At 45.1% G+C, this 27,998-nt stretch overlaps 1 protein-coding gene across 1 annotated transcript; it reads left to right on the top strand.

Moving 5' to 3' along the window:
- The first annotated feature begins 58 nt into the window (after positions 1-58).
- AP2M1 (adaptor related protein complex 2 subunit mu 1) lies at positions 59-27,801 on the top strand. Its single transcript, XM_053951517.1, has 11 exons — positions 59-138; positions 10,582-10,694; positions 16,038-16,303; positions 17,705-17,787; positions 21,908-22,043; positions 22,137-22,278; positions 24,556-24,675; positions 25,194-25,329; positions 26,027-26,124; positions 26,253-26,364; positions 26,680-27,801. Exons 2-11 carry the CDS (start codon positions 10,621-10,623, stop codon positions 26,812-26,814), a joined length of 1,302 nt encoding a protein of 433 aa, XP_053807492.1. The 5' UTR covers positions 59-138; positions 10,582-10,620; the 3' UTR covers positions 26,815-27,801.
- Positions 27,802-27,998: the final 197 nt, after the last annotated feature.

The raw sequence follows: 27,998 nt of genomic DNA, 5'->3' as shown, positions 1-27,998 counted from the left end.
GCGCAGTGGCGGGGGCGGGCGGGGCGCGCGCGCGGCGTCTCTGCAGTGCGCGGGGGGGGGCGCGGGGCGAGGGGGGCGGCGCCGCCATCTTGGGCGCGGGGCGGCGAGCGGCGGTGGCGGTGGCGGCGGCAGCGGCAGGTGAGGCGCTCCGCTCCCCGCCTGGCTGCGCGGCCCCCGTCCCTCCTCCCGGCGGCTTCCTGCGGTCGGGCTCGCTCTGCGGCCGCGCCCGGGCGGTGGCGGACCTGCTGCGGGTGACGGCTCCCTGGGCGCTGGTTGGGGGTTGGGGTCTGCAGGCCCAGGGGCGGGGAGGCGGCTGCAGGGTGAGGTGTCCCGCCGGCTGCCCTTGGGAGGGACGTGAGAGTGCTCCCGGAGCCGGGAGGGTGGGAGAGAAGCAGAGCCGCCCGGGAGGGCTTCAGCTTCCTCTGAGGGGGTGCTGGGCGACCCCATCATTCGTTCGTACATGGCTTTTGGCTCAGGGGGGGCTATTAACAGCTGTTAATTAGCTCTCTGGCTGGAATACCTGTGTGGCAGCCCTGCGGTGCTGCACCGGGGGAGGGTGGGGACAGGGTCGGGCTGTGTGTGGCACAGGAAGGCCGGCACCGATGCGTCAGGTCAGCCTGAGCAAAGGTTTTCTTTCAGTCGGATCGGGTTGGAACTTCACTGAAAATTATTTGCCTGTACTACCGATCCAAACGTGAATTAGCTGGGTCATGGCTTGCACTCTGCTTCCTCCCTGGAAAACCTGCTGAGGCAGAACGCAGCGCTGCTGATGCCGAACTGCTTATTCTGAGGCTTAAAGCAGGCTCCTATCCAGCGGCTTTTCTGGATGTATTTCCACATCCATTCTTCCCAAGACTAGGTTTTTGGATTCAGTAAAACTGCAGGAAGCACAGCCTGTGTTTATCAGCCAGTGCAGTTGACTTCTCTCCCCACTGGGAAATGACTTGGTTTTGGTCTAGTGTTCTCTCCATAAGCTGTGTGAGTGCACGATGTGTTTTCTGCTTGCTTTAGTATGACAAAGCTGCTATCAAGTTTTAGCCTCAGGCTGCCAAAATCTGAGCCTGGAACTTGCCCAGATAGGTGAGTCTGGACGGCTTCTGTGGCTTGGAAGTCTCGGTATTGCAAGCTTCTAACTGTATATGGGCTCATGATGGTGTTTGGTTGGGCAGCATTTACTTGAATGCTGTCAGAGCTGTAGCTACTGTTTTTTCCTATAGTAAAAGCTCTGTGTGTCCCTGTGAGCTTTGCTTGGAGGGACAATCTCAAATCTGAAGAGATGCTGCCAAACTGTTCCATATTTTTCCTGTCAGACGCGAGGCATCACTACTCTTCTGTAGGAAATGCCATGTTACTGACATCTAGTGACAAAGATACCTGGTGTTCTTTGGGCTGCAGAGTGGCCATGTTCCAGGGAGAGCATTGGGGTGTCTTTGAAGGGTATCGTGGCCAGTTGCTTCCTCCTCCCAAAAGAGCACAGTCCTGGCTTTTGGAGAATTGAATCTTGAAGCTGTGAGGGGTTACATCTTGAGTTCTTTGAAAAACAGGGGAAACAGGACTGGACATGCCTTCTTGTTTGATACTTTTTTTTTTTTTTTGAGCAACAGTCACTAAACAAAACAGGCTTTATAAAGAAACTTCCTGCAACCCTAGTAAACTTTTCTTGCCTCATCCCTGCATCAAAAAAGGTAAAGTCAAGACTGTCTTTTGCAGCACAATGTCTTGCACTGGTTTTCTAAGCTTATTCTACTGAAGACCATTAGAGTATTTGAAGGCTGTTCCTGGGGCCAACTGGAGGATGGCCTGTGGTGCTAAAATATAATTGGTTTATGAGGCAGAGTCTGCTTCTCTCCTTTAGTGAGTGACCTACTGAGTCAAAAGTTACTGGCAAGTCATGTATTATTTTGATCTTGGCAGGAGGTCAGCAGCTCAGCTAAAAGCTTGCAGGCAGAGGCACAGAATGTGAAATGCAGTTATCTGCTCTCCAGTAAGAGTAGTGAGAGAAAAGCTGACACATCAGGGCACCTGGACCATTAATGGTCTGCAGAATACAAGCTCTTACTCAAACTCCACTCTGTGCCTCTAACCTCTTCTGTTAGAAGATGCGTAGGAAGCAAATCACTGTTCAGGTTTCTAGCTCAAGAGTGAAAAGCAAGTAGTTCAAACTGACTTTAGAAATGCTTTGGTAGAACAGGTAGAAATAGAAAAAGGCATTGGGGCTGTTCGCATCAGGGTGGGCTCAAAGTATTGCTGAGAGGTGTGTTAAATGCTGTATGTGTGATGTTTTACTGGAGTAAGGGAGCTTCTTGTGTTTCCCTGTGTTAGTATTTATCTCTTGTTACTCTTCAGACTGGCTGCATGCAGTATGGCACGCAGAAGTGGGCTGTAGGAGGAGAGCCTGGTAAGAGAACGTGCTTCTCTTCCTGCCCACTGGTTATGGGGATTTATGGGATTGTGTTTAAAATAGGAACAGTTTCTCTGAAACTGATGGGTTTATCTCAGGAGCTCTTTAGCTCAGGGTATGCCCCTTAAGTAAATTATGCAGCCTGTCTTCCCCAGATGAAGTGATTGCAGCTACTCTTCTTTAAAACCTAGAGCAGCCCATGGCCTCCTGGAAAGTGGCTAATGCAGCCATCTAAGCAAAGCTTAGGTGCTCAGATTAGCTGGTGGGGTAATGGCATTGTTTTTAGCCTTAAGTCTTGGGTTGATAATGGCTACTGCTAGCTGAAAGGATGGGTTTTCTCAACAACATCCGTTTGCCAGAGCAGCCTGATCCCTCTCCTGCTTCAACTGCTGTCACTTGTCCAAGATCATACTGATTTCTGGAATGCAGAAATGGCTGCAGTTGGTGATTTGCCTTCAGTACCTCTCCTGATTTCTTCCTGGGTAAAAACTCAGCAGCTAATGTACCTTGAACTGCTTAGTTAGATAAGCTCATTAATGCACAGAAGTCTTACTTACTGTTAAGTCAGAACCCAAACTGTCTTTTAATAGACTACTAAAGGGGTTGGTTGCTTTACACCAGCTTATTAACTGACTTGTGATTGCTGTTTCCTGGATGTGTTGTGTAGATTACAGAAATCAGCATTCCTGTTTGCATTCAGACTGAGTGATGTCTGTGCTGTAGGAAACTTTCAGCCCCTTAATGGGAGTGACAAAGTCCAAGTAGCTGAGTCTTGGGCTCACTACTGATCAACTTGTGTTTATTGGTACCAGTATATTGTACTGGATGGTACAGGATGAAGCTCATGGCCTGTCTCACATGGGGTTGTGGCCAAAAGGGCTCTACACGTTAGCAGCAGTCCTGACATCTGCTCATCCAGCCTCAGTCAGTGGCTGGTTGAAGACTTATTTTCCCCACCTGTAGTGCCAGACTCTTTTTTGGACTGTGGTAAGAGTATCATCCATACAGCTGGCTTGGAAAAATAAAGCTGATCCCAAAGTTGCCTCCTAAAATGGATGGACAGATGTGCTCACTGGTAGTGCTGCTGGTGCTCATCAAATCCTGGCACAGCTGGGGTGATAATATGAAACTGTAGTTATGTTGTTTCAGGCAGCCTAAGAACTGCTGCAGTCACATTGCTCCTGAGCAGTTATTCTTGAGCTGCTGTGTCACCAGTGCACCTCTGAAGAGAGGACACAGAGGATTTGCTGAGTAGATACCATGAGAGCAAACAGGCCTGGCTCAAGAGTTCCTCAACTTTGGCCTACACTGGACTTAGAGAAGCTGGCATGGAAGGATACAAAGAACAGTATTTGTACTTTCCTGAGGCAGAAATACCAATATACACCCAAAATTTATGGTAACTCTGGTACAATTAGGCTGTAAACGCATTATATTGCTATATATTTTGACACATTTCTTTCAGACAGTTCCTAACTCTATTGGACCTAGAACAAGTACTTCTTGCCTTGCATGTGAAACTGGAATTACTGCAGCCATGTTCTTTTTACCACTGAAGAAAACTGAGTAAAAATTCACTGTTTTTCCTAAGCAACAAATTTGAGCAGATCAGCTTGTTTGTTTGTTTTGACTTGTGCAAATACAGTTACAAAAGGCAGAGAACTGTTTCAAGGTTTATGGTATAGGTTGAAGCTACCACTGTCTGCTGGTGCAGGGAAGGGTTAATGGTCTGTGTGGTGTCATGTGAAAGACCTCAGGTTATGGGACAAAGGTATTGGAGAAAATCACTCATTTCAATATCTGGTATTTAGGCTACAATTCAGTTTAGTCTTTCATAGGCTAATGAACAAATGACTGATACTGCAGTTGTGTCTTATTGCTGGTGTGATGCTGTGGCTTCTCAATTAGAGAGACCATGGAAGGATGCTCTGAACAGAAACTACAGCATTGGTACTGTGTGCCCTGGTGGTTCTGAAAGAATTGCTGCAGATAAACAGCTGCAGAGGGAACAAACTGTGCTTGTTAGTTGATTCCTTACGTGTGCCTTGTTTAGTCTAAGAAAGCGCTGTGCTGTGTGTTGTTAATTTTCCTACAGCTATTGTAAGTCAGAATTGATGAAGAGGAAATGGAAGAGGAAGGCTGGGCTCTCACATGCTGCAGGATGGAGCTGCTGTACCTCCACTTGATAAATGCAGGTTTAGTGCCTCATCTCACTAGGTAGCTCCCAGTCCAGCCACTTGTATCCCACAATATGTGAAACTGACAGTCCAGCAACAGGATTCTGCTGCCTGAGCTTGTGCTCCTGACTTCACCCATGCATTCCAAGTGGGTGGCACACTGAAAGGATGAAGTCTGACTTTTGGAGAGCCACCTGTTTTTTGATCAGAGATAATAAAACAGAGCGTTTTCCATCTATGATAGAATCAGTGGACAAAAGCAGTTTTTCAGATACTGTGCTTTATTCTGTCTTTATCTTTCTCTGGACTCTCTTGGTTATGATCTGCAGCTCTCCTGCTGCAGACTGACTTCTGGGGTTTCCAGCATCTCTTGGTTGTTTAAGAGAGGGGTTCTTATTGCACATTCCCTGCCCAGTGGGAGCACTGAGACATGATCTGGGGCAAGTATGTGTGATTCTTAGGAAAGTGCATATTACCATGTCAGTCATTGTAGGCCCAGTTAATCCTGCTGCTTTTCTCTTCTGTAACTACTGAAATGCATTAAAATCTATATCCCAGTCTTTGTTTTTATACATGTACTTTTTTTTTTTTTTGTAGTTGGTGTCTTAATGCTATAACTTTGCCACAATTGCTCTAAAGGTATATTTTAATGCTCTCATCTTCACTTGAGTGAAAATGCATTCTGAAAAGTAATTTCCATGTAATCTTAACTCCTGGTGGGTTTATAAGCATGTATATAAGTGTGTGGTCTGTCTATAATGTTCTTCATGCTCCTTTTCTGTATATGGGTTGCAATGGAAGTATTTAGGAATGTGAGCACTTGGTAGGAGGCCTTAGGTATTTGTAGGAGCTGCATTCAGATGTTACATCTACCCTAGTAGCTGCTTGAAGAATGCAGAGTGTATTGGGAGAGGGCTGTTGTTCCTAAATTAAGATGATTAGTCACCAACTGGTGTGAATTCAGCATACATGTGGATTATCCCTGTACCTTAACTAGAATAAATCCATCCACACTGTAAGTAGAAAACAGGTCTGTAGTTACCAGTGTGGAGCAGGTTGCCATATGTTCAAGCTAGTGAAACAGAAGGAGTGAAGCTGCAAAGCTCTGAAAATGCAGCTGATGGATCATTAACCCAAAGGTTTCAGCTAGAGTCATCTTGGTTTCCAGGCACTTCGTGGTAAACAGTTGAAGAAATGGTGGGCTTTGCTCTTAAGCTGTGTCTGACAGTGAGATATTAGGCTGAGGAAACTCATCAACAGTGTAGAGCAAGCTCCCTAGGAAAGGCTGACTGGAGAGGAACAGAATGAGTCATTGAAAGCTGATTGAGCAATGCTTTCTGAGTCATGTTCCTAATGCACAGGGAGCAGATGAACCCATCTCCTGTGCTGGAGTTTTTATTCTGAGGCCTTCTGATTCCAGCAGCCATGAGTCACTGAATGTCAGTCTCAAATTATTTTCAACCCTGTTCCCTGCAGTTCTTAACCACTGCTTAACCAACTAACTTAACCAAGTACTAGGATCTTTAACTTCCACAGGTGATCTGTAAAGAAAACTATTAATTATTTTAAAATATGTGGAAGATTGTGCTGTGTCTGAACTGTACCACTAAAATCCTCACTCTAGTTGGAATGTAACCTTGAAATAGTTGAAAGGAGTATCTGTGAAACTTGAAACACAAAGGAGGATCAAAACAAAGCAGGCTTATTTTCACTCCAGCCACTTCAAGGAGAGGCATTGTCATCTTGAAGAGCCATTCTTCTTGCTGAGTTTTAAGCAACTTTCTTTTGCATTCTGCCCTTTGTATAGCTTTCTGCTCTGTTCATAGATCTCTGGGCTACTTACTCCACCTCTTGAGTTTCCAGCTGTGTGGACATGCTTCCATTAGCTGATGGAAGTAATTCTGTGTGGGGAGGGAGTGCAGTCACTCTGATCTTGTGTCTTGGAGGGATGTAATGCAAATTGTGAACAAAAGACTGGAATGTTGTCCATGTTTCCTGAACTCTCATCATGGCCAAGCTTGGTGAAGGCTGACAAGAGCAACCCTGCACCAAACAGAACTTGCTGGAAGTTGTGTTAATACCATTGTGCTGTCTCTGCTTGTGGTGCCTGGAACTCTTCAAGATGCTGAACTGCAAAAGTTGAGCAGACCAAGGGAGATCGGCTTATAATTGTGATAAATACCTTGAATAATTGAGACTTCCTTGTTCTCTGATGCCATTAGATGGGAGTGCAGCTGGAGGTTTATACTGCTTGTGTCCTTCAGCTACTGCAAAGAACTGATTGGTGGCTGGTACAGTTGGGTAGGTCATCTAAAACTCTTTCCTTACAGAGTCACCATTTTTAGCCCATGTGACTTTGTTGGTACCTGAAAACACTTTACCAATTGTCTGACAGAAATCATTAAATAAATTCTACTTAAATATAAATTCGGGTTTAATTTTTAGAGCTGTAGAATTGTAGGTTCTTTCAGATTTGAGGTGAATCATAACTCATATGGAGGCATTTTGCTGCTACATGTGAAATAATGCTTGTGCGTGTCTCACTATGGTTGGCTGCCCTTATAAAACAAGCTGTCAGAATGGTCCTGATCCTGTGGCCAAATCTGTAGTAGTAGGGAAAAGTACAACTCAGGTGTTAACCAGGGCCTCACGTAGCACAGAGCAGCCCCTTCTGACTTTGAGCAAGCTCATTATCGAGTTGTTTTGCCAGTGTACTACAGCAAGCACAAATCAGCTGGTGGTTGGCAGATCTCTGCATGCTTCTCTTTTGTACCATACAAGAATTTGCAGTAAGAGCACTCCTGGTCAGTAGTTGTGGGATGTGAGTAGATATGAGGGTATTCAGGGTAGTAAGGGTAAAGTAGATCAAAGTAGACCAAAGAGGTGCTGATGGGACTACAGAATGGCACCCTAAATCCAAGAAACACAGCTGTACAATGGTGCATATAGGAGGTGTGTGGATGAAGTAGCAAAGGAATTCTGGCTTCACCTGTAGCTCTGCAATATGAACCAGTGCAGCTCTTAAATGTGCCAATGAAGGTGGAACCAGGAGCTAACTTCACATGGGCAGTCTGAAGCTTGAACTCACCTCCTGGGATATTTTGTATAAGGAAAAAGCCTAGCATTTCATTGCATTGATGAATTTTTGAAGACTAAAAGCCCTTGAATCATAATCTATCTACTCCATCAAAAATGCTTTTACTAACATGTAAGATGAGGAAGCAGTTGACTCTGCTGCCTGGTACTGTGATACAATTAAAAATGCTGATTTTTTGCCTGTAACTTCAGCAAAGCTGTTAAAGTTTATGTTCTAAACTAACATGAAAAAGCATGGCATCGTTGCTTCAGACAACATTTAAAGTTTGTAGCTGTTCCTAAGAGAAGGCTTGTAATTTTCAATGCAAAGCTTGATCAGCAATCTTCTACAAGTTTTATAGTAATGCAGTAAATACTCAAATCAAGGCTTTTTCAAAATTGATTGTCATGGTGGCAAAAGGCTTTATCTTGTCTATGCTGCATGTCTGATCCTGTTGCTTATCAAAGCCGACATTTCCTTTATACTAAAAATAGTGAAACAAATAACTTAAGCAGCATTAAAACCCAGAGGGAGATTATTTTTTTTTTTAAGACTAGGATGTGCTTTCTAGGATTCTTCTGGAAAGGGTTTGTAGGATTCTTGTGATCCAGCTTTGGCCAGTTGCATAAGCTTCCAGGAAGCTGCTCTATACAATGCAAGTCTTAAAGAGAATGCAGGAACTCTTCATCTTTGTAATAGTCTTTGTAATAGTCTGTATCTAAATGTGGAAGCCAGCACTATAGAAGTCTGAAAACACATGTTTGTTTCTTACCTGGAGTGAAAAAAACTAGTAAATAGGAAAGAATTTTCTGGAGTGGGCAACAAGTTGCTTTCACTGTCATAATGTTTCTAGTTTTTTTTAATTGTTTCACCTGTGTGAATGACCTTGCTAATGTTTCAGCATCTGCCTGTCTTGTTGGGCAGTTGTATTCAATTCTCCATGTTTTGGGTTTCAGCCTTCCATGTTGCCTCTCCGTGGTCTTTTCATGCCTGTTAGGGCTGCGTGTGCTTTGTGTAAGTAGTTGTGAGTCTGTGGTACAGCCATTGCCTTAAGTCTGAGAATTTTGGTTTGTTTAGTTGACCAGTGGGATTGTCTTCTGCTGTGGGGATGCTGATGTTGCTGCCCCTACAGTTTGTAGCCTTGGTCACAAAACAGTGAGCAGCCACAGAAGGCTTTTCCCTCTCTAACTACATGGGAATCTTGGAGCTGCCTATGTCTTAATAGATTTGGTTACAGAGACTTAGAAGTAAGGGAAATACTTGTATCCCAAAGTTATGAAGTGTTATGGTTGGGAATGGAAGAAAAATATATTTGAAAAGCTGTTCTGTGCTAATTGGAGGCTCAGACCTGAAATTATGTTGGTGACAGTGCCACAAGAAGACACTGACAAGTGGCAGAAGTCAGCCCAAGTAGCCAGAGATACTTGGAATAAAAGCCAGAAAGCTCACTACAGAGCTTTGGGAAAACTGCTTGTGTCTTTCTGTTTTGACTTAACTGACTTTTGGGCTCTTTTTTTTTTTTTTTTTTTTTTTGCTATTAATAAGCAGAAGCAGCCATCTGGAAGCTGAAGACCTGTAGAAGAGGAGTAGTGTTATTCTTTGAGGACTCGCTAGATGTAGCTTAAAATGTTGATGTAAAGGCTTAGGAAATTTAAAGTTTCTTTCTTGTCTTGCTGAAATTAAAAGTAGTGGCTACACTGTAAACCTTGGTTTAGCACAGAACTCACATCTGCAGTACTTCCTTCAGATGGGCAGCTACTGTAGTTTTATTTGGTGTAACTTCTAGAGGATATATTACTCTTGATAATCCAGAAGTCCTTTATTCCCTCTGATGTGTGCACTGGTTTTGTATTCTCTTTTTTTCCTGACCTTTGAGGTGATCCAAGTCTGGGTCACTTCAACTTTGTCATTGCAATGTTCCTGAGCAGGCACATATCAGTTCACTGTCAGCATCTGTCTCTAGGTTGGCCTCTCCCTATCCTTTTTACCCAGCCCGTACTAGTGGGTGTAGGCTAACCCACCCAAAGAGCACTGTGGAGATGGTTGTTATCTAATGCTCTGCAGTGCCCAAACGAAACAGTTCCTGTGTGATCACCCAAGGCCTGCCCTGTGAGGGTTGTAGTTCTCTTCTTGGAATTAAGCCAACCAAGCAGTTGCTGCTTGTGGGTATTATGACTTTGACCTAAGTGAATAGGAGTGCATAAGACTCCAGGAATGGGATCTGGTGAAGTAGCTGTATATTTTAAAAAGTCTTCTGTATCAGCAATGTCTACCCTATCAATAATATCTAATGTCTTTGGAGAGAGCTTTGTAGCTTTCTCCAAAGCAATCTTCCATTGAAGAAAGAGAAAATTAGCAGTTTAAGAAGGTAACTTCTGAGGGACGATCTCCCAGTTCAAATGAGTCATGACTGTGAGCACTCCAGTGGTACCTTGTAGCAAGATGGCTCTCGGTTTGAATTCTGAAGTGTGACTCGATATGGCTGCTAGGGATTATCAAAGTTTCTTACACTGATGTGTAAAAACTATATAAAAGTGGTAATAAACGGAGATGTACTTGTTGCTAGGATCCCTCTGTTGTGTGGTGACAGGCTTGGTGACATGTCAGACATTTGTATGAACTGCATGTAAAAAGACTTAGGAATTATGTCTGATTTGTAGCTCAGTCTTTAGGGAGATAGACACTTTATAGTAGAAGTAAGGGGTCTTTGATTTTCTTGTAGTTCTGTGGGTTTTTTTGTAGGCCTGTGTTTTTTCTCACATTCAAGAGGTATGTTTTGGATACTTGTCCTTGAGGCTTAATCTGTTTGCGCTGATTTTTGGAATGAGAAGTAAAACAGCTTCTATTTCAGTGCCAATTTTAAGTATTAGTCCTGGCTACAAATTGTTTCTGTACAGCCTACTTAAAAATGCTCTTTCTTGCTTCAGGTATTAAGCAACATGGGAAGTGAAGACTAAAGTTCCATCATGATCGGAGGCTTGTTCATCTATAATCACAAAGGAGAGGTTTTAATCTCTCGTGTCTACCGGGATGACATCGGGTAAGTGCTTCTGTTGCATCCCCAGTTTTTGCATTTTTGTCTCATTTTGGTGCAGTAAACAATCCAGGGCTGCTTTGTTCTGCATTAGCTGTGCATGCATGTGAGACTGCAACTCAATTTGCTGCTCTAGGCTTAGCTTAGAATAAAGAAATTTAAGCCCTGGTCACCTACAGTGAAGGATGGCCTGCAGCCAAACCTGGGACTTTATTTTGGATGGTGAGGATCGGGCCATTATTCCAAATGCTTCAGCAGCATGGACTGCCACTGTGGGAGCCTACCTCACTGTAATCACTAAAACTTTACAGGAGCAGTAATGTGAGAACTGTCTGCCACACACTATAGCCAGGGCTCTGAATTAGTTTCAGGCACTGATGTCTAAAATCAAGTACAGGCATACAGGAGACTGTGGTCTTGGAAAGTTTTATTTGCAAGCAATCTCATAGCAGCCATGGCTGTACTGCTACAGCTGGCTTTCTGTCCCCCAGCTTTGTATGCAGCCTAGTGTGAAAAGCTTACATTCATTGGGTAACTAAAGTTGTGGGAAGTCTTGAAAACCTTCAGTAGATTGTAGGTGTCTTGTTACACTTCCCCCAAGTGCTATGATGTTATGGATCTGTGCAACCCTTAGGCTTGCTAGTTTCCAGAAGGCATCTTACTAAAAATACAGTGTATTGTAGGCAGTCGATAGTGCTGTAGGGAACTGTAAGTGATAGTGCTGCTTGGGCTGAAAACCTTAAATTTAAAGGTTTTGTGCACAACAGTACTCTTTCTAGTGGGTTTTCACTAGTGTCAGGCATTACGTGGAAGTTAGTAATTAAGTTGGTAGAGTTAAGACAGAGCTAATAGAGGCAGAGCTGTGGTAGGTGCTAATTCAAAGTTCAGTGAGAGAGAGCCTTCAGGCCAATTTAGGAAAAAGTAGTTTGTACCAGATCTCCACAATGACTCGTGGTAGGATGTGCTGTGAAATAACATAAATTACAAAAAACAATCAAGGCAGTCTGCCTTCAGACTACTCTGGTCTGAAGAGTATGTCCCTTCTGGTTATGGATTGTCTAGTGGAGGTTAAAAGTTGAGGTAGAACTAGCAGTAGCTAGTCAAGGCCTGTACTGTTTCATCAAGGGTGTAGTCAACACAGTGTCTGTAATAAGACTTCACCTAATGAGCTTTTAAGTCTCTTGGCTTGTTTTAGGTCAGCTAAGGCGAAGAAGCTGTTCTGAGGTTGACTGAGTTATTCCAGGGCTTCCACACCTAGCTGAGCCAAGGAAGCATTGTATTTCTCAAGCAGAAAGCCAGTGGCTATGATGCTTTGCCTCTTTTCTACTGTACAAACTCTTACCAGTCTTCAGTACTTGTTAGCTGAAGCTCTTCAGAGCAACTCATATGACAGGACTGACTTTGTAAAGCTGGTATCACAGTGACTGAGCCAAGCCAGTCTGGATTATAGGTAACTTTGGAGAATATTTCAGGTGGGGGCTAGGGACACTTTAACTGCAGTTTCTGGCAAAAATATTTTGTGGCTTGCAAACTTGAAACACTTACAAGACTGTTCTCAAACTGATGTTTATTCAAGAAGGCCTTTTGATTTAAATGGCACTATGGCTGTAGAGATGCAAACTGGGGAGCAAACTAGGTATTTTTAATATGATCTTCTATTGCTTTTTATCTTAGCTCATTTCTCTTACAGAGTGAGTGCCTTATTGTTCAGTACATGATAAAGTACTTCCTGCTGGCTGGCCAGACAAAGCTAAAAAATGGGATTTCCTGCCTGATCCTATCTTAACTTTTTCATTTGGCAGAGTGCCAAAATATTCCAGTGTTTTCTCTAGTACTTGAGGAGTTGGTGTTCCTTTCAGTGAAATCATTTGTTCAGTTCTTGTGAAAGTGTCATTCTTGTGACTTAGGTGGAGATGGTGTTGGCTGTTAACCGAACTTGCACCCAAGGTGCTGGATTTCTTCTCAAACAGGCCTTCAGTGCTGGTTTCGATTTTTTTAAACGTGTAGCCTTACACAAAAAGTTGTTATAAAATGGCTGTGTCTCATCTTGTGTAATCAAGAAACTGAGAGTCTTTCCATTTCCTAGTATGAACATCAGCATTAATGCCAGGTCTGTTTAAAATTTTTAATATCCTAACCCTCAGTGGGAGGTAAGGAAAGGAATAGCTATGATACTGTAGCTTGTACTCAACTTTGTAGGAGTTCTCTCTCTAACCAAACAGCTGAGTGATAGACTTCTAGCGTGCTATACAGTTCTTAGATCCTAAGCAGTAGTTCTGAAGTACTGAGGGCTGAATCCACCCTGCTTGTTGGGAGGTAGTTGAATAGGAAAAGAGCATAACTGCTCTTTCTCTTCATGAGTGATTGACCCATAGGACTTCTGAGTCTTGGCCATTGCCTTTGGCATTCTGAAGCCTCAGTTTCTGAGCTGGGGGATATTAAAGGTCATCTTTGGTTATGAGAACACCTCCCCTTGCAGTTCAAGGACCTTAAAAAGCACATAGCTCAGATGTTTGTCACTTTGGTCATTACATCGAGGATATCCTTCTTTTGAGTTTGTTAAAGGCAGAAGTACCACAAAACTTGAACTTTCTGTGCTTGCAACTTAGAATGGCTTTGGTGCATGTAGCGCATCTGTCCATACAGCAGCTAGCTGCATGTATAAGCAGCCTTATTAAAAAAAAAAAAAAAAAAAGGCAAAACACCATGCATATAATTCAGGATACCATGGAGGGTTCTGCTGTAATTTTCGAGTGCCTCGTTCTTCAGTGACTTAGTCGTTGAGGAACCTACCTGCGTTTAAGAATGCAGCTGTGTAATAAAACTTCAGCTATTTGAAAATGAGCAGCTTACATGACAAACTGCATGCACTTTAAATGTAGTAGGTGTTTGGTTTCTGAGCTTCTAATACATCACGTCAGCTTCGTGGCTCTTGATCCTTAAGGAAAAAGTGCAAGCTGGATAGAGCAGTGTCTGAATCTGTAGGATGTGCCCTATCTCTCCAGATGTGCTCCAGCTCTATCAAACTTGCTGTATTTCCTGTTGGCTGGACCAAACCAGAAAGTATAAATCCAAACATTTTCAAATGAGAAGTACTGTCACAGAAATTCCCACCCAGACTTGTAGCCCTGTCCTGAGGCAGACCGGGAAGAAGATACTTGGTACTCTGCAGTCCCCAGGCGATGCCTCTGATTGAGGCTTTGGGGTTTTTCCACACCAAGGCCTGCTACTTATATTAGCAGAGCAGATTGGGTATCGCTTTTGTGATACAGGTGCTGTTCACCTGGACTAAATGCCCACTTATCCCTAAAGTTCAGCCAAACACAAATCTGTCCATGCTGACAGCCTGACCATGGCATGTCAGTGTTGTACCTTGTGAGGGCTTCATTGCTGCTGTAGCTTGTTACTGTCCATCCAATACCACCTTGGCCTTTTGTGCCAAGGAGCAGGGGGAGGGGTTGCTGTTTGGTCTCTTCTTATCTCTTTGGATTCATTGTGCCTTGTGTGTGTGTTTCTAACCCTTTCTCTTGTTGCTGTCACTCCTCCTTTCTCCGCTGGCGCCATTTCTGTCCATCCCATCTCATTGGCTGCTGTAGCAATAGGTAAGAGACGCGTGGTAGGCCACAACTGGCACTGCACAGTGGGCACCTGGTGTGCTAGCAAAGCCTCCCTGACCTGAGGCTTCTCCTCTAGTGTGCACCTGTCTGGTGACTGGTTCTGGTGCTCCTTTTAGCGGGTTAGAACTTGAGGCTGGGAGGGCTAATGCTCCAGAACAAGCTGAACTTTCCTTGCAAGGCTTACTGGAGGGGAGGATTTGGGCCTTTAGGTATTATTTTATAGTAGATTAAATTACTTTCTTATGGAAAAACTAAAGTAGAAATGAAATATTAATTTAACTCCAACTTACAAACTTTCTGGAGCAATAAAACCTGAGAAGTACTCAAAAGCCAGAATTTTGCTTATGGGGGAGCATGTTTACTGATGAAATGTCTACATATGTCCCCAGACCTTCAAGGAGCAAACACCTGCTGTTCCTTGGAATATCCTTTGTTTTCTAACTTGGAACTGTGTGTTGGATTGTTGACAACCCTCAGTGCCTGCAAGCATTTGTATGCCTGTATCCTTGCTTGCAAGGATGATATTACTGTCTGCTCTCAAACGTGTTTCTGCATAATCAGTACCATGGCCTTGATGCTGCAGTCACCCCCTGTTCTACAGAGAGTCTGAGAGTATGAGTAATAAAGCACGACTAGATGAGTCTTGGCTTTGTGTGTAGACTGTTGCTTTAAGTTTTGGTCTTGTATATAAAGCACTTGGGCTTCCTTCCTGTATTCTCAGGATTGGTGGACTTAATTTGGGAAGTTTATTCTGACTTTCAGTTACAGGATAAGGAGACCATTGTGCAAGAGCTGGCATCCAGAATGTCACTTGGACTCCCTGTGTAACAAGGAGGGCTTTTTCCCTGTTGCTAGTGTACAGACAGTTTGGATCAAAGAGGGCAGCACTTATGGGCAGCTTGCTCAGCAGTTTTTCAGCACTGGGGCAGAACCCTTGACTGTAAATGGTCCTGGACCATGCAGTACTGCTGACATGTTGTACTGTGGAGACTCTTGAGTCCAGATGCAGGACACCTGTTCTGAAGCAGAGCAGTCTTGAGGTGACATGTAACTGGAAAGCAAACGGTGATCCTAATCCTCCTGCTGCTTTGAGCCTGTCCTCCAAGGTGTGTGGGGTATGGAGGTGAACTGGATCTGAGAACTAAAGCTCCCTTCTGGAGTGTACCTGGGCACTGACATCTCTTGGGTGGCCTGGGCAAATTTTGCTGTTTTTTCCTTGGTTGTATGTCTGGGAGCAACTGCCATTGACACATATTTTGGGAGACTACAGCTTGCTTTGGGGCAAGAGTGTGAAGGCCTGGGCATGCAGAATAGACAATAATCAGGTGTTTGGCTCTCTGAGCCATACGTTGCTAATGTGTTTGTTTCCAGCTATGACAGTCAATTGGGAGTGCTGTCAAAATTAATTGAAGGGAAGGTTTCTGTGCCATCCTACTCCAGATGGAGGTTTGCTTCTCCTTCTGACTACAGTTCCACTGTAGTCTAAAGCTCTCTAGAGACCAGTAGCACTCTCTCTCCTTGAACTTAAACTCCTTGAATTGAACTCCTAGAATTTAGTGTCTAACTCTGCTCAGAGCCTTTACTTGCCGTCTTAGAGACATCCCCAGGCACTCTCCCTAGGTGAGCTTGGTGTGTGTGGCTCAGTGTCTGACCATAATGGCAGAAGCAGAGCTGTGCAGCCAGCTGGTTTCACATTCGCTGTGCTGACTTGTCTTTGGTGGTGCTTTCGTAGGCGCAATGCCGTGGACGCCTTCCGCGTCAATGTCATCCACGCACGGCAGCAGGTGCGCTCGCCTGTCACCAACATCGCCCGCACAAGTTTCTTCCATGTCAAGCGCTCCAACATCTGGCTGGCTGCTGTCACCAAGCAGAATGTCAATGCTGCCATGGTATTCGAGTTTCTTTACAAGATGTGTGACGTGATGACTGCCTACTTCGGGAAGATCAGTGAGGAGAACATAAAGAACAACTTCGTGCTGATCTATGAGCTGCTGGATGGTGAGATGTTTCCCTTATACACTGTGGACTATTGTACTTGGTCATTCTGAAATCCTTAGCTTAGTATGATGTAGTAATAACCCTTTAAGTATTTTTAACGTGTGTGGCAGAGTTCAAAATTACTTGTTCGGCTTTCTAATGCCACCTGTATTGCAAATGTGAATGGTACCTCAAGTCCATAGCCTTGTGCTGATTCCCTTCCCTGAGATGTTGGGAGCTGTGCACTTGTACGACTGAGACAACTGGTACTGGAGCTCAGCTTCTGAGGGGATCCTGTGTAGATGTCAGGCTTTCCTTACCCTGAGGTATATCAAGAGGACTGTCAGTACCATCTCTAAGGCCAGCTGGTGCCCAGGTGGCTCTAGCAGTGTATGGAAGCAGTCATCCCAGGCTTAAGTTGATTGCCCCTAGTAAGATGCCTTTTGGGCTCAATTCTGAGCAGATGGAAATCAATAAAACCCAGTGTGCGCTGTCCCAGCCCTACCTCCCCCACTGATACAGCTCCAAATTTCGCCACAGATTAATAATAGCGTTCCTTCAGCTGCTTGTGATATCAGCCTGCTTGTGGAGGTTGCCCTTAAGCTGCCCCCGTTTCACATATCATGAGGACTTTGTGTTAGTTATGTTTCAATTTGTTTTCCAGACAATGCACCACACGTGTGTGTCCTGGGATTCTTAGCCAAGGATCACAGTGACTGATGTTTTCCCTGTTCCCTCATGGCAGACCAAAATACTGCCTGTTCTCTGCTTTGGTCAGTCACTGCTGCCTCCTTGCAGGCACAGTGAGGTCAAACCTGCCAGTGTGGTGTTGCTCAGTATCACATTAGTGGTCTTCTTTCCCCTCTAAATCTCTTGTGGGTTGTTCCCTTCCTCTTTGAGGGGAGTAGGTGTGTACTGTGCCCTGTGTTAGTTAACATCTGTTTCCCTCCTACACTCATCCTGCAGTGCCACTACTCAGCTGTTGTTTTAGGCTTTGGTTTTATTACATCTTCATAAGAACAAAACTTAAAAAAAAAAAAAAGCTGCAAAGATAAAATTGCTGCGGTGTTGAAAAAATTCTCTATTGTCCCTTGGATGTTTTTGGAAAAACTCCTCCGTGTGCCCTGTGCAGATGTCTAAGTTAGTTGATGCTTAGTCCTGAGGTCTGGTTGTGTTTAAAAACTGCAAATTCATCACTTACACAGCTTTCCATCACCCCTCATCTCCAAAGTATTGCTCCGGGAGCTCAGTGTAGCAAGAACGATTCTTTTCCCTTGGTAAGGAATGCTACAGCAGCTTATCCAGGAATTCAGTGTGTAAGCAGTATCTGTGCACTAATTGCCTCTCTCCTTATAGAAGCAGTTAGCCTAGTTGATGTGTTTATACCTTGTAGCTCTGAACTAACCTTTTACCTTTTTGTAGAAATCCTGGACTTTGGCTATCCTCAGAACTCTGAAACAGGGGCCCTGAAGACTTTCATCACTCAGCAAGGCATCAAGAGTCAGGTAATCAGAGAATTTGGGGTACAGCACTGTTCTGCTGGTTAATTTTTGTTAAACCTGTTCAAGAGAGTATGGTCTTAATTACCGTTTAACCATTTGACCCGTATGGAAACAAGGTGCCTGAATAGATTGAGAACACCCTTGCAGGGATGTATCTCAGTGTAGCACCTTGTTCTAGGTGTCCCTGCACTATGCTATCTCATGTTCTCTGGCACATGATAAGATGCAGGAGGAAGAGCCCAGAGCTAGGATAATGTCAGTCCCTTGCGTGTAAATATGGTTGCTGGCTTCAGGCTCTGCTCTGTGTCAGCTTCTGAGAGGATAAACAAATCTACCTGCTGAACCAGAAGTAGTTCTTTTGCATGCAAATCTCATTGAGCAAGTCTGTTCTCCACCAGAGCTGTCAGGATTTCATGCCTGCCTTATAATGAAGTATTCTTCAGCTTTGTGAATCTTGCTGTGAAGTCAGGAAGCTCATGTTGCTCTGTCTCTGCCTGTAACATCCTTGCAGGTCAGTGTCAGTACAGCCTGAGCTTTCTTAGGTTAGAGATGAGAATATCTGCTGTGCTTTTAGCATAGTGTTAACCCTTGCAACAAAGTTTACATGGAGTTAGGAGATAAAGGACTTGTTGGGAAAAAGATGGTTAGTTGGACTGGTTTGGGGAATGTGTTTAAACTAGTTCTAATCCTCCTCCAAGTACAGCCCTCAAAACTAGGCTTCCTGTCTCATGAGCTTATGCTTAACCTCTGAATTCAAAGGGAACTCATAGTCTGTTTCTCATGTCTCCAAGGAATCTTGTCTACCTTGTCCATCTGACACAGTTGTGCAAGTCAATAATAAGGACTTATAAGTCAATAACTTAGCCTTAAAGTTAGTCCTCTCCCCTGCACAGCAATGAGTCAGGAAAAAAAAAAGCTGGGAGTCCGTAGGGAGGCAGTCTGTAGCAGAGTAAAGCTTCAGCCTCAGCTACAAACAGAAGCAAAGGGCTAAACAAGAGCCTGCATGGTGACTGTTCTTGTTTAGGTTAGCAGAGTTCAGTCTCTGGAGGCTCTGTTTCAACTCAGTTCATCAGCACTGATTTCCTGAGAATTCTTTTTTAAACTTTTAATCTAGTAGCAAGACTAACTGTATTTCAAGAGGAGGTGAGAGAGAGAAGCTGCCCCTGAGCAACATATTTCCCGCTAGAACGGCAAACTGTTTTGCAACATGGCCAGATGTGAATGCATCCGGTCTCAATCCCCATCATGAGCCCTAGTGTAAATCTCTGACCTTCTGCAGTCTGACAGTTTGGACAGTCAGCACTGAAGACAGCTGAATCAGCTCCTGTTCCTAGGAAAACTCAAAGCTAACCACCCCACTCACTTCCTTCCCTTGCTCTTTTTTTTTGCTTTTGTTGGTTTTAACAAACTTCTGTGCTTGTTTGTGTGCAAACCACTGTCACAGCATCATGCTTAATTCAACAGCAGGTTTAGCCCTTTCCTTACAAAGAGGAGTTTGGCTTTCAGCTTTACACAAGTGAGCAGTTCTTCTGCTCAATACTGGAATTTTGCGCAGCCCAGCTCAAAAACCAGAATGAATCCATTGCAGGCACAGGATGGCAAGGGCACCAGTTGAAACAGTACGTGCCATATTTCCTTGTCTGCTCTCTACTCTGGTCCTTCTAGCCTTCTGCTCCTCATTGATTTAGAGCCAGTTCACACAGATACCCAGGACCAAAATCTGGTTCTGAATCATATGGCCTATCATCTGTGTTCCCTATCTTCACGTAGTTCCTGGTGATACTTTCCTTGGGCTTGTGTCCTGAGGAATTTAAGGAGCAAAATGCACTTATGGCAGATTTTCCAAACTCGACTTTTTGACTTTGTTTTCAATGAAAGATTGGAGGTGTACTGAGCTGCTGTGCTCTGAATGCCTCCCTGTATGGCTACAGTGATCTTTCCAGAGCAGGTAATCTTGAAATGCAAGATATGTTTTACTCTCTTTGAAAGTGTGTCTGAAACTGCTGTACTGCTTGCCAAGGAAAATACCTGTGTGCTCTGGGAATTAAGTGATGTGCCACACAGGTTTTTTAAGGTGTTGGTATGCAACATAGTTTTATTTCTAGTCCCTACAATTGAAGTAGACCACTACTCAGATGGCAGGACTGCAGGCTGTGCTGATGTTCTATAGCAGAACTGATGAAGCCATTGACTTGAATATCTTCCTCCAACAGAGGCTAAACCTTGCTCTTACAGCTTGAGGTAGCTGTGCTTCATGTACTGTTCTCACTGTTAAGATGCTATCTGCATTTTTCTAGACTTCACTAAATAGATGTACGCTGTAATTTTCTTCCCTTCCAAGTGATTTCTGGGCGTGTGAGTTGGTCAACTCTTAGTGTTTCCACAAACCATAGATATATTTTAGTGCTGAAATGCTGGTCTTACTTTTTAAAGTGGGCAGAGGGCCACCACTAGCTGGAAGATCCCAGGAAACCTGCTGGTAGCTGGCTGTCTTTAACCTAGTCGGCATGCTGGCAACTCAGCACAAGGTGGGTATTCTTGGGTCATTTTAGCTGATTTATTTGTTCAGTTCTGAGAAGCACCCGCTCCTGAGAAATTCCAGATCCAGGTGTCTTCAGTGCCTCCCTTGAGGAATACTCATGCTGCTGGGTGGTCTCAACTTCAGCAGCTGCTTCCAGATCCATCCAGTCACTTTACAGAGTAATGTCAGGTCAGGGTACTGCTGCTGTTACAGGAGATGAGAATGTCATTACATAATCAACGTCCCTTTGGAAGACAGAGCACTGGGAACATGTGTTCTTCTAAATCCTGAACAAAGCATTGAACAAGACAGTGCTTTTTTGTGGGACAGACAAGAGAGCTACTTTGTGTACTGTATTGAACACTTAGGCAGTTCTCAGGGGAGTATAAAACTCTCTCTTAGATGATGAGACAGTGCCTGTGCATGCTCAGGAACTGACCATGTCTGTGGCAAGCGCGTGTGTGAAGCTGAGATCATGTACTGCCACCCTGTGGGCCTACTGCAGGGCTGCTGTGGGAGAACCCACTTGTGTCTTGTGCATTTGTTGTGGTGGAATAGCAGAATTAAGAATACCTTTATACAGGACCCAAAGTACCTCTTATTTCCCATCATCTGGGCATCTGTGGCATGATAGACATCTAGGATTTGCATTAGGAACAACAGCATGAGTCTGTTCTGCAGATAAAAATTATTTGGAGTGGTATTTTGCCTGTTTCTCCCTCTGCTCCACGTTGTGTTTGGATTGTCAATAATGGGCCAAGTCTGAAAATTCATGTCACTGCTTGGAGTGCTGGGTTTCCTGCAGGGCGCTAAAGGTCAAAACGACTCATCTTGTTTGTGCTAATTAGCTACCTAATTAACAAAGAGCTGACCTGCTTTTTTCCTGTCCTCAGGTAGCCTTAAGCCTAATCTGCCTCTTTCTCCCTTCCTCCCTTCTCTTGCTATTGACCTGCTTGCCTGTTAACCATGTCTACACTGCACTTGCTACTATACACCTACTTCTTGACTTTCTGCGTGTGACTGGACCCCACCTCTAGCATCAGGTAGGAAATCTCTCTGTGCCTCTCAGCACAGCCCTTGGTACTTTTCAGAGGTTTAGAGCCTGGGTGCCGTTGGATGCATTTTGGGTCTGTGTTGGTATGTAACTTTTATGACTGCAGTTATCAAGAAACAGGCCTTGGGGATGAGCTCTCTGTGGCCCTGGGGTTTCATGTTGGATAAGGGTGTGAACTGCTACATCAATTCATGTTAAGCTTCTCTGCTTAATATGGATTGATGTGACAGTCTGAGATATGATTTGAGTGCCGTTGGTGGAGCCCACGCCTCCTTGCACTAAGAGTGGCCTAATGGACTTGATAGCAAAACAGAACAATGTTCCCTGCTGTTGCTATGGCAAATTCTTGGTTAGGCATAGAATTTGATGTTCCGAGGAGGGAATGACTAAATCATGTGAGGTGTCACAGCTCCTGTATCTAAGTGACAAAAACTTTTTTGTGTAGTAAATGGCAAGTGTTTGCTCTTAGATTCATAGCAAGGTTTCTTAGTCTTTGAATTTATTTAGAGGAATTTATTTATGTCTAAGATGTCATTTCTTCTCTTCAGACCAAGGAAGAGCAGTCCCAAATCACCAGCCAGGTGACTGGACAGATTGGATGGAGACGTGAAGGAATCAAGTACCGTCGCAATGAACTCTTTCTTGATGTGCTGGAGAGTGTGAATCTCTTAATGTCCCCACAGGGTAAGTAGGTGGTGTTGAGCTGACATCCTTCTGCTCAGGGCTCGTGAGTGGTGACTCTTGTAAGCGTTCTGAACTGTGATCTTCTCTAACCAGGTCAGGTTTTGAGTGCCCATGTCTCTGGCAGAGTGGTGATGAAGAGTTATCTGAGTGGAATGCCAGAGTGCAAGTTTGGCATGAATGACAAGATTGTCATTGAAAAACAGGGCAAAGGGACTGCGGATGAAACGGGGAAAAGGTAAGAGGTTTGGACCTGGAGACCACTTGCCACTAGGGACTCTTATGAAAGGGCAGCCCTTAATAGCTTTTCTGATCTGACAGACTGAAAGCTGGGTTTTTTCCTTCCCTTCAGATGGTACTGCTAATTTTGGGTAGATCAGTTGTCATGCAAGCTACCATCCTGAGGGGCTCAATACAGAGGGCTTCTCTACAGTTCTTTAAGTATTAAGATTCAGACATAGTTTTAAGTGTAGAGTTCCTGTACCTGGAAACACTTCCCCAAGATTGATTTTCCTAGAATTGTATCTCTAGCAGTTTTGCTTAGTGCAGAGACTCTTAATCATAAAAGTAGTAGCAGTACTCCCAAGAAATAGTGAAAGAATCCCTCTGCCTGCTTTACCTGGACTGTTCCCACAAAGTAGAACAAAGACTGGAGAATCTCCTCCTGCTGATTACAGGTGATCAGTGGTTGTGTGAGTAGGAGCATCCTTTCTGAGAGCCCAGCTACCCTCCCTCCCAGCTTCATCTCAGTCAGTACCCACAGTGAAGCTGAAAACAGCTCTTAACGCCTTCTCCAGCTTTTCTGCTTGGGATGAAGAGATAAAAGCAACAAGACTGCCACTTTCCTCTCACTAACCATTTGCAACTCATCTGTATTTCTCTTGGTTGTCTTTTTTTTTTTTTTTTTTGCTGACCCCCAGTGAATTGGGAAGGTAGATAATCTACTTCAGCTTTGTGTGCACTCTGCTCTCCCTCTGTCTCTTGCTTTGTGTGACTTGTGCATGTAACTTGGATCTCAGACACTTTCCATGATGGTTCCTGTAAATGGAGCTGAGCTACTATTTGCCTTGTCTTTCAGAACCAAGCCAAGAGCTATCGCTTCACTGTCACCTTTAAGCCATCTTTCCTGTACCTGAATTGAGCTAGTAAAATGGATGGGCCTGAGATGGCTGATGGGCCCAGTGAGGATTTACTCTAGTGAAAATATCAACTACACAGGCCTTGAAGAGTTGGTACACTGCCCCAAAGCTCCTGTGCCAACTGCCTTTGCTAGTAAATATGCTATTTTTTTGAGTTACAGAAGTAAGATGAACAGGGATTCTTGGTAGGTAGTTCTGTGATTATCTCCAGCTTGGAGACATTACTCTCCAGAAACATTTAGTTATGAGGTGACCAGAAGAGACAGTTGCTATTAGTTGGTTTTTGGGATCTAGCTTGTGGCAAGGCCAACCCTGAGTAATGCTGCCTGAGACCTGGAGCAATCCTAGGCAGAGGGCTTTCTCATCTGTTTTGCAAAGAAACAGAAATCAGTTGACTAACATTGGTTGTCATCTGGGCAACAGATTAGGAAAGACTAACTCCTCCTTTTGAAGCACAAACCAGACTGCTGGTGGTTGTGTAACTAGACAGCCAGTCAGTCTGCTTCCCCTTTGTGTAGGTAGTGGTGCTTCCTAGGACAGCTAAACCTGCTGTAGTTCTCACACTATCTTGGCATATTGGCATGGTTGTCCTGTTACTTCCAGCAGTTGAGGCAGCCTAGATACCATAGTGATACACTGCTGCACTTCTGTACACTGCTGCCTCTTCTGTTGCTCCTGCCTTCTGGTCCCTCTCAGTAGCTGAGGGGTTTTGGCTGGCCTAGTATTTTCAGGAATTAGTACCTGGCACAAGTTCAGTGCTGGCAGGTTAGGCTGGTGCACATACATAGACAGGTGGTAGCTCATCAGATTTTTAGGAGAGATGTACAGACTTGTATGTCACAATATCATGGTTTTGGCGATTTGGTTCAGAATCAAACCACCTGCTGGCAGTGTGGAAATGAACAGCTGTGAAGAGATTTCTGAACAGGAAGACTCTGAACATGGCATTTCCTGGCTGTGTGGCAGTGGGATAGCTTTGTGGACAGGAAAGTGTTTTCTCTCCTTTGAACTGTGCTGTGGGAAAACTTGGGCTGGCAGAGTTGCCTTTGCAGTACTGAGTGCTGTTGGCAGGCAGACCCAAGCATTGTGTTGCTGGCTATGACAGAAGGGTGCTCTTCTAAGCTCTCTCCTCTTTGGGGAGAGGACGGAGAAAATTCTTTCAAACAAGCTTTCTGAAATACGATTTTTGTGGTGGTGAAACAAGGAAAGTCTGAGCCAAGAGGCTGCTGTCCCCTAAATCTCTCCCTGCCTCCCCATTTCCTGGACACCTGCGATGGCAACATGCTCTGTAGAGTAGTTTATGCCTGGACAGATTTTGACTGCACCAAGATACCAGAACTGCAACTTGTGCTTCTCTAACTGTTTTGTGTTTTTAGCGGCAAACAGTCAATTGCCATTGATGACTGCACTTTCCACCAGTGTGTGAGGCTCAGCAAGTTTGATTCCGAGAGGAGCATCAGCTTCATTCCACCAGATGGAGAATTTGAGCTTATGAGGTACTGTGGGTGGAGGGTGAACAGGCTGGTGTTGGCATCTGCTTGCTGCTACAGTAGTGTTGCTGCTCCCAGGCAGACTTGCAGCCCTTGAGCACTTAAGAAATACACACTTACCACCTCCTTTTCAGAGTAGAATCTGTAGGGTGTCCCACAAATCCATCTGTTACAAATGTGGAAGCCCAGCTGTGTTTAGTTTTCTTTGCCACAACCATAGTGTTGGATGGGGTTTTCTTGCTTTTGAGCTTGTTGTATCTGTTGTTTTTAGTGTTTAACACTGGTGTCCTTGAACAAGGCTGTTGGCAGGAACCAGATATAAAACTTGAGACACAAGAAACCATTGCTGCCCTACAGCAGCACAGATCTTAACTGCTATTTCCTTCTGGCATGTTTCCCTTTTGGGATGATGTTTCTAAGCTGTTTGGCATATTCAGAGGCTATCTCTTTAGGGGGGTGATACAGTTTGAGGCCTTAGGGAGTTAACTCCTCCTCAGAGTTCACTGTAGCTTCCATCCCTGCAGATACCGAACTACAAAGGACATTATCCTTCCCTTCCGTGTGATCCCACTGGTGCGGGAGGTGGGCCGGACCAAGCTGGAAGTGAAGGTGGTGATCAAATCAAATTTCAAACCTTCCTTGCTGGCCCAGAAGATAGAGGTAAGAGAAAAAAAACACAAAACTGTGGTATCTTGTGCCTGGAAGTCATGCCTCTAGTTTATGTCCACTGTGGTGGAGTCCTCACAGATGAGTCTTCAAGCTTGATCAGGGCTAAAAAAGTGAACTGAGTTATCTCTTAGATGTTTGGTGCTGCTGTTTTGTGGGAAGGAGGTGCTGTAGAGTAGGGAGGTGCACAGCTGCCTTGGCAGGGCCCTCATTCCATCCCTGCAGCAATTGTTCACTTAATTCCTCAGCCACTGTGAAAATTTCATGTTCTTCTGTCTGCATGATCTGATGGTATGTCAGACAGGCAGCAGGCTGTGAGCTGTGTAAGACAGGCTAGGGGTGGCTTTGCAGCTTAGTCCCCATCTGAGAATGCTTACTGGTGCAAGACTGGGCTGTCCAGAGCCTGCTGCAATGCCTGGCATCCTTCCTGAGCTCATCTTCCCAACATTAGCCAGGATTCCTGCAGCGTGGCGATCTCGGCCCTGTTCCTTGTATATTATGGAACTGTGAATGTGTACTTCAAAGCAAGAAACTGGAGAGCTAGCCTAGGATGCCTTGTGATAGCTGATGTTCTCTGGGCCCTGAGCTGGGAGAGAGAAGGTCCAAGGGGTGCAGGACAGACCATCTGAGACTGCCCAGAGTGCCCAGGCTGCAATCTCCTTTCCCCTGCTTACCAGACTGTGCCTTCCAGGTCCGGATCCCGACGCCCCTCAATACCAGTGGAGTGCAAGTCATCTGCATGAAAGGGAAGGCGAAGTACAAGGCCAGTGAGAATGCCATTGTCTGGAAGTAAGTGAGCATGTTGGGGCTGGCCTGCAGGGGCGGGGTCTGTTTAGTGCTCTTGTCTGCCCTGAGATTATGTAGTGATGGGGAGCAAAAACTCTGGCACCTTCTCACTTCTGAGCTTTCTCCAATAGGATAAAACGTATGGCTGGAATGAAGGAATCCCAGATCAGTGCGGAGATTGAACTGCTGCCCACCAATGACAAGAAGAAGTGGGCTCGACCTCCCATCTCCATGAACTTTGAGGTGAGTAGCTGTCTGCCTTTCAGGATGCACCCAACCTTGGAGAAGCTTTGTCAGTCCCCCTTGGGAGTTATGCAGGTTTGAGCATCGCCTGTGACAAGCTGACAGGTGAGGTCAGCCAGATGGTAAAGGTAATGGAAGAAAATTGCCATTAGAGCCACAGGAGTCTGGCACCATGCATGCAGGGAGTAGGGAAGGGAAAAGTGGTTCTTGATAGCTGTTTCTAGATGCATTGTTCAGGGGTCCTCTGGCATTTGTGTACAGAGAGCATCTTACCCCCATTCCAATGCTCTCTGTTGCCTTTCCCTCTCTCAATAGGTCCCATTTGCACCCTCTGGGCTGAAGGTGCGCTACCTGAAAGTCTTTGAGCCAAAGCTGAACTACAGTGACCACGATGTGATAAAATGGGTGAGGTACATCGGCAGGAGTGGGATCTATGAGACCAGATGCTAGCCCCAGCAGGCTGGCGGGCTCCCTCTTCTCCAAGCCATGCTCCACCTCTCCTCGGTCTTCAGCTACATTCAGAGATGTCTGCCTGGCCCCTCGACGCAGATTGAAAGACCCTGTGGCTCACCCCGGGAGTGGACTCGCCTGCCTGTGTTCAAGTTACCACCCACGCTGCAGATGAAGTTCAGAGCCCAGTCGTGTGCAGGGGTGCAGTCAGCCTCCTGCTCCCCGTCCCAGGGTGGGCAAGGGCTAGTCTAACTCCCATCCTCTCGTGATCTTTCTAGGGAACGTCCACCATTAAACTCCTCTTCTGTTGGTGTCTCACTACTTGCATCATATCCTAGTATTTTTGAAGTTCTTGTGCATATGTACTCGTAGAATAGACCTAAACATAGACTGGACAAATCTGAGTTGAAGTTACCCTGGCTTCTGTACTAGCTATTGCTGTTGTGGTAGATGTTGCTGGCCAGTCTGAGATGTCTGGGGTGGTGAGTTTGTTGAGCCCCCACCACAGGAAGATGGTGGGCTCACCAGATCTCACCACCACCTTATTTCTTGCAAAGTTGTCAGTATAGAGTCCTGCCATGGGAAGGTTTGTGACCAAAAAGGATGATGAGGGTTTAGGCTCTTGCTGGTGTGTATGTGGGTGGCACAGCATTTCAGGTCCTTGGAGCATTTACCCCTACCCACTGCTGGCTTGAGCCAGTCTGTCCTTTCCAAACAAATTGGAGACGTGGCCCCACTGTCCCAGGGAGTGTGGGTCAGCTGAGCTCTGTCAGGATGTGAACAGGGTCTTGTCCTTGGGGAACTCAAATGCAGTTGGCAGTTAGAGCTCCCTGACCCAGCCTGCCCTCTCCACACTTCTACCAAATGCTTCTGGGCCATAGGAATGCTGCTGCAACCCACAATCCTGCTTCTGGTAGTGTGGTCTCCATTTTGTACACTTTGTGATTTGTCCAGCTCTGAATCTAATAAAGTATGTAGAATGGAGAAGGCTGCCTGCGCTGCTGTTTGGGACTGGTGCTGCGAGAGCCTGGGCTGTGCCCTGGGCCTGTGCCACAATGTCTTGGGGCTTGCTTGTGCTGCTTCCCCAGCCCTGGGCTGCTTGAGGGCTAGTGGGTGAAAAGGACAAGTGATGCTTTTGTTTCCAGCTCTGCCAGTGCTGCAGCTCCCTGGAGAAACAAGGGTTC

This window comes from Vidua chalybeata, chromosome 10 (genome assembly GCF_026979565.1).
Source record: "Vidua chalybeata isolate OUT-0048 chromosome 10, bVidCha1 merged haplotype, whole genome shotgun sequence".
In the NCBI taxonomy this organism is placed as follows: Eukaryota; Metazoa; Chordata; class Aves; order Passeriformes; family Viduidae; genus Vidua; species Vidua chalybeata.
The sequence above is the reverse complement of the archived record's forward strand: the minus strand, read 5'-3'. Positions and strand labels throughout refer to the sequence as shown.

Bases quoted from the DNA above. Each gene is read 5' to 3' on its own strand.
- AP2M1 (XM_053951517.1), top strand. From the start codon at position 10,621: ATGATCGGAGGCTTGTTCATCTATAATCACAAAGGAGAGGTTTTAATC. The intron at 22,044-22,136 runs GTAAGTAGGTGG...TTCTCTAACCAG, and splicing joins TCTCTTAATGTCCCCACAGG to GTCAGGTTTTGAGTGCCCAT. The intron at 25,330-26,026 runs GTAAGAGAAAAA...TGTGCCTTCCAG, and splicing joins TGCTGGCCCAGAAGATAGAG to GTCCGGATCCCGACGCCCCT.